This window comes from Macaca nemestrina, chromosome 5 (assembly GCF_043159975.1).
Source record: "Macaca nemestrina isolate mMacNem1 chromosome 5, mMacNem.hap1, whole genome shotgun sequence".
Lineage (NCBI taxonomy): Eukaryota > Metazoa > Chordata > Mammalia > Primates > Cercopithecidae > Macaca > Macaca nemestrina.
In genome coordinates this window covers 122,679,261-122,685,753 of record NC_092129.1, presented here as the reverse complement: position 1 = coordinate 122,685,753, position 6,493 = coordinate 122,679,261, and the positions used below count along the sequence as shown (strand labels likewise).

General features: G+C 38.1%; 1 protein-coding gene across 2 annotated transcripts in view; it reads right to left on the bottom strand.

Moving 5' to 3' along the window:
- Positions 1–228: 228 nt before the first annotated feature.
- The window catches only part of LOC105479515 (lengsin, lens protein with glutamine synthetase domain), a 44,781-nt gene continuing 38,516 nt past the window's right edge, over positions 229–6,493 (bottom strand). The window contains exon 4 of one of the 2 annotated variants that reach the window (XM_011737505.2): positions 229–5,507. In XM_011737505.2, coding sequence (XP_011735807.2) covers positions 4,308–5,507 — 1,200 coding nt within the window. In that variant the 3' untranslated portion in view covers positions 229–4,307. The remainder of the gene's footprint in view (positions 5,508–6,493) is intronic. The other variant, XM_024792115.2, reaches the window with a different exon arrangement.

Below are 6,493 nucleotides of genomic sequence, written 5' to 3'. Positions count from 1 at the left end.
CTAATGGCAGAAATTGTAGGATCAATGAAAAAACACAAACTGTTGGTCTTCTCCACTGTCTCTATTCCTCCCTCTCTCAGGATATGTGAATTTGTGTGTTTTATACTGAACAAGCACAGTATTGTATTATGCTAATAACATATGCATTGATTGATTGATTGATTGATTGATTAAACATTAATTGAATTCCAGAAAATATGCAAGGAACAAGAAGTATTAATGCAAATGTAAGTAAGATCTGTTCCTTTTATTCTTAGAATTCACATCCTAATTAGGAAGTATCATGCAAACCCCTAATTTTAGGCAGCATGAGAAGAGCTTTAATAGGGAAGGCACTGTGCACATAGGTAATGTTTAAAGATACAAATTCTAACCCCTATAATAGAAAACCCAGGGTTAAAGGTATTGTCCATTTATATCTATATCATAAACATATTGGTAAGTATATTTTGTCAAACAGATGACTGGAGATATGTCAATAGACTGTTCTGTTTTACTGATAAGCTCAGACTTCACTGTATGCTTTCCATTTTTATTCAGATTAAAGTTTTTTTATCTTTCATTGCCTTCAAATAATCATTTCAAGCTTTGTTGTTATTCAGACACTGTAAAATGAAATTTTAGATTATAGAATGTCCTTGAAAATAGAAACTTGTTACTACAATACTAATGTTTTAGTTTCTAGTCTTAAAACATTATTGCTTTTAATTTAATTTCTTATGTATACTCATTTAATAACCAAATTTAAATTCAGTAATCACATTTTTCCCCTAAGCTTTGATTAGAACAATTATAGTAAATGAAAATAAGAAAGTAATTTTTGTAAAGCTATTCATAAAAAAACCCTTTTCGAGCCATAAAGAAGCTTTCCAAATAGTTTTTTTCAGCATTAGGCCTCCAAAAAAAAATTATTTCTGTTCTGCTTAAGACACCCAGATCCAAAACTCTTTCATTGTCTGCTCATCTTTGTTTTGGTCTCCCCTAGTATAATGGCTCCCAGCAAAAGGCCTAGCACACAAATGGTGCTCAATAAGTGCTGCTGAATGAATGTCTGACCCTCTTAACCCAGCCTAAGAAGGTAGAAGCATCAGCAGAAAGTCCCTTCAACAATAGAAAGCCTATGAACAGATGAAAGAAATAGAAAAATAGGTAACTGATTTTGACATGTACCTACCCCAATTTGTCTTTGACCCTGAACTCTGTTGGTCAATGCCTCTTTTCGGGTTGCCTTAAAGAACAAGAATATACATCAGCACACACCTGACTGAAATCTTGGTGGAGACTGCCACACCAACTTACGTTATCAACTGATTTGTAATCTATGGCTGAATATTTTCTGTTGACTCACTACTGTACACTTAATTCTGAAGATAATATATATAATGTCTTCACATGGCATCCTGAGTACTGTGTTTTAAGTTATGCTATTAATGTGAAAGGGGAAAAAAGGGCTTCAAACACTGTGATTAACAGACTTTTTACAGCATCTTTTACTTATTATGGTAAAATGAAGTCAATGCATTAGACACATTTCATTAAGGCCTATGGACTATAAAGGGATATGCCAGTTTATAGGGATAGGTTAGAGCCAATCCCATTTTTTGCATGTGTGGATCCCTTTGATTAACTCAGATTATCCTCTTTAGAAGTGGGATTATCCTCTTTAGAAGTGGGAATATTGAGGAAGTGGTCTTTCACTGGTTCTTATACCTTTTTTCTTTCATCCCCAAATCCCTCAAATGCCCCACTCATATGCACGCACGCGCACACACACACATACACACATTCAAAACACACATGCAAAAGAGAAAAATTTCATTGCAACTAACAAAGAATCAAAACCATTGTGGCCTAAAGAAGATAGAAGTTTGGTTCTCTCTCAGGTAAATGTCTGGATGTAGGCAAGTCAAACTGCTCTACAAAGCAGAGGTTCCACCTTATTACTGCACCCTGTGGAGCAAACCTTCCTTCCCAAGGACATTATCCTAGCCATATTATCTGTAGGCCAGTCAGCAGGAAGGGTGAAGGTAGCTAGAGAGAAAAGGCAGAGTACACAGCATCCGTCACTTAGAAAAATGTCCTAAAGTGTGGTAGGGCATGATGGCTCACGCTTGTAATCCTAGCACTTTGGGAGGCCAAGGCGGGCTGTTCACCTGAGGTCAGGAGTGCAAGACCAGACTGGCCAACATGGTGAAACCCCATCTCTACTAAAAGGCCAGGCATGGTAGCAGGCACCTGTGATCCCAGCCACTTGGGAGGCTGAGGCAGAAGAATTGCTTGAACCCAGGGGGCAGAGATTGTAGTGAGCCAAGACCCGCCATTGCACTTCAGCCTGGGTGACAAAGTGAGACTCCATCTTGAAAAAAAAAAAAAATACAAGAAAAGAAAAGAAAATGTCCTAAAGAACTTACATACAACACTTCTACTTTCACCTCTTTGCACTGAACCTAATAACATGACCACATCCAACCTTAATGAAGGCTCAGAAATATCATTTCATTTTTCATTGCTTTCAATGAACATATTGAGGCTTTATTACTGAGAACAGAGGGGGAAATGAATATAGGCAGACAACTAGAAAATTGGCATGAGAGTCTTCCTTATCCCTCACATGATGTAATGTGTGGGATTTCATTTTGGAGGTTTCAGGACAGATTCCCTTCCTTCCCCCACCTACCCTACACTATCTTTTTCTCTACCCCATATGCATCCATGAATTTTATTCTTTTCTTTTTTTTAAGGCAGTGTCTCACTCTGTCCCCCAAGCTGTAGTGCAGTGGTGTGATCATGGCTCACTGCAGCCTCAAATGCTGAGGCTCAAGCGATCCTCCCTTCTCAGCCTCCCAATTAGCTGGGACTACAGGCACATGCCACCATGCCAGGGTTTGTTTTGTTGTTGTTGTTGTTTTTTTTTTTTTTTAAGAAATGGGTTCTCTATGTGGTCCAGGCTGGACTCAAACTCCTGGCCTCAAGCAATCCTCCCGCCTTGGCCTCCCAAAGTGCTGGGAACTTTCTTCTTATGTATCCAAACACACTTCTTTTGTGTGTGGAGAAAAGAAGGGAGTAATTAGTGAAGGACAGACTGACTTTCACTATTTAAGCTACTGAGTACTAAGAATTTTAATAAGAGGATCTGAGCCAAATTCTCATCCTCTCCTTGTGTGTTTGCTATCTAAATTGAAACCACAGTCAGTTTTAATTGAACATAAAATCTGCTGTTTGATCCTAAGCAGTAGAACAACATTTTCATTTGCTAGTAAGTGGATTTTGGACTTCCTCCCAAAAGAAGCTAAACTTTAGTGATAGTTACAATATTATCTCATTCAAACAAAGGCCTGGAACATGTAATATTCTCTGGGGAGGTACCAAGCTCTGTGAGCAGCAGATTTAGTAATTTGAATAACAAACTTAAACTCCAAACAGCCCTGGCTAGCCGGGAAGTTGTTCTGACACTCCACAGAGCACAAGAGGTTTCAGAGGGACATCTAGTTTCAAAGAGTGAAGCAGAGTAGACAGAGCCCGCCTACCCTCACACACAAACTTCTTTCTATCTATACTTTATGTATCAAACTTCTATACGAGGCATTGTTTAAAGAAAGGCTTTAACTACTTTTAAAATCTGACCTCGTTGTTCCCAGCTCCAATTCTATTCCTTAGGGATTTGTTTCTTGAGGACATTATAACCTTGAAATTCATAAGCTTTTCAGGAGCTAGTGGAAAAGCGTGAAAAGAGAAGTGACTTAGGGGAAAACTGCCTACCTGTCATTATTTTGGCAAAAGTTTATTTAACTTGTTTAGAAAGACCATAATGATGCACACAACCTAGATTCACAATATTATTTGATTAGCAAGACTATATTAGTATATTTGTCTCCCTGGAAGTCATAACCTATGTGTACCATTAAAATTTTTCCTCCTTTTATTTTTTTTCTTTTTTAGTCATTTAAATTTGCTTTCTAATGCTTAAGTCTTTTTTTTTAATGTGCAAATATATTTATTGCCCCCCAAAATTGGATATTCCTATCCAGGTCAACATACACATAGGAAATGACTAACTGACAAGATCTGGTAAGTTTGCATATTGTAACTTCACCACAACTTTGTTGTTTGTTTCTGTTATCAGAATCTTCTCAGCAGTCCTACTTCATCTGTCAAATATTCCATGGAGGGGAAAAAAAAAAAAAAGTCAAAAGCATTCCTAGTCTTGTTATTGTTACTGTTGTTAATTACAAAAGTTCAGTCTTTGTTTTGGTAGATTAGCTTTAAGTAACAATTACATCTCTAAAGGAGTAGTTATGAGTTCTATTCTAAATAAAATACTCTAAGAATTTATTTCTCTCTGCAGCTATTTCTTCATTCTCCAACTCATATTTCTTCATGGCAACAAAATATCGAATAAAGGTTTCTCCTAGAGCCTGCCTCAGACATTGATCTTCTTCCAGTGCCACAAGGGCATCTTCCAGTTTTAAAGGGATCTCAGAAGTTTCCGCTTGGTAAAAGTCTGTGCTCTCATCTGGACCAGCCAAGACCTCATTACTGCTATGAAGTCCATCTAAGCCTGCAGCAACAGTTGCAGCCAGCACCAAGTAAGGGTTTGCTGTTGCTGAGCCTAGCTTATTTTCTATCCGGGTGCCTTTCTCTCCATGACACTTGATATTAAATATACAGCTGTTGTCATTGTATCCCCACGTTGTAGGCACACTGTCCTTCAGGTCTTTACTGTCCTTGGAATAACGCTTTCGGCAGCTAACAGTAGGCGCCATCAGGCAGCTGAGTGCGGCAGAGTGCTTCAAGAGTCCTGCCAACCATTTTTTCCCAGTGATCGTCAGCTGCTCAGTTCCAGAAGTGCTGCAAAACATGTTCTTCTTCCTATCGACATCCCAGAGACTATGAGACAAAATCCCTGAATTACAAAATCCAGTCTCAATGAAGAAGCTGGAAATGTAATTGTATTTCCTTGCCACTTCTTTGACACCTGTTCTGAGGGTAAATGCATTATCAGCTGAGCTAATGCCAAATTCAGGCAGGAAACAGATTTCCATCTGACCAGGCCTGGTAGAGGAGGAAAAACTCTCGACATTTGCTCCAGTGTGATACAAGCCATCAACAAGTTCCTGCATGAAGGGCTGATCATGGTTATTTAAAAATGTTGAAGCAGGAAATGATATAGTCTTTGAATTTAAAAATTCGGGCACACCAAAAATGCAGAAATCACAGATGAAAGCAGAAAGCAGGGAAAAGCCAGAGGCCTGCAGCTGGCTCAGCTGCCTCTTTGCAATGTACCTTGGGGAGGTCAAAAGAGGCTCACCAGTCACAGTGAAAGTATCACATATCACTCTTGCAGTTCTATCAGCCCATGGCAAAACTCTAAAGGTTGATATCTCTGGCATTAGGACTATGTCACTATTAAAACATGTGGCTCTTATGCGATTCATTTCACTGTCCTTAGGATTCGGTATCACTTCAAGATAACCTCGGGGCATGCAAACTCCATGGCTCACTTTCTCCTAAAGAAGGAAAAAAAATGAAGAAATTAGGTTTTGAAAACAAACAAAAGGGTTGGGGGAGAAAAAGCCTTGCTAATGAAAAAAAAAATATATATATATATACACACACACACACACACACATATATATATGTTTAACATTTGTTGGTTAACACTAACTTGGTATCAGATAAATGTCAAATATTTTAAAATAAAACCCCCAAACAATGCAATGTTTTAAGCCTTGAAGGCCTTAAATGCTCTTAGATCTCAAAATAGCAGTTATAAATAAAAGATATAATGATAAAGAAAATCCGTTATAGCAAAAAATAAAGGTAAAGCCTTATGGAATTATTTGAAATTATCATCATCAAAAGTACTTCCTGAAGCACTTTTTATTTTATAGTACAGTTGTTAATTCTTCAGATAAGGCTTTATTTTTGCTTATTTTATTGTAACCCTGAGTTAACTGACCCTCAAAAGTCTACAGTAAACAATTCTCAATCCTTCTCAAATTGCAGACTATGGTCAATACTGTGGCACACAGCACATTTGTCCTAACACCAGGGGAGCCAGGACGCTGACAGCTGCATTCCTCTCTTTATTCACTCTTACAACCCATTTAAGAATTAAAAAACTCACTGTCTCAGAGTCCCAGAACCCTTGTCTGTGAATGTGGACCTGTAACTCCAAAGTTAGAGCTTCCAAAATGTTGTAACCTTCAAGTCAGCGTGAACTGGGTGTCAACAGATCTGCCTTCTCATCCTAGCTCTTTCATTAATTGCTTCTGTGAATTTTGGCAAGTCACTGGGTTATGTGCCTCAGCTTCCACATCGGTAAAACACGTGTTAGACTAGACGATTGCTAAGGTACTTTCTAGTCGTTTATTTCTAGGTTTCAGTGAATTTGGTCATTTATTTAACTTTTGCTCTGTGCCAGGCAACAGGGAAGCGATAAGGTTATTAAGTTGAACAGACGCGTAAAACAATTTCTGGAAATTATGTATTA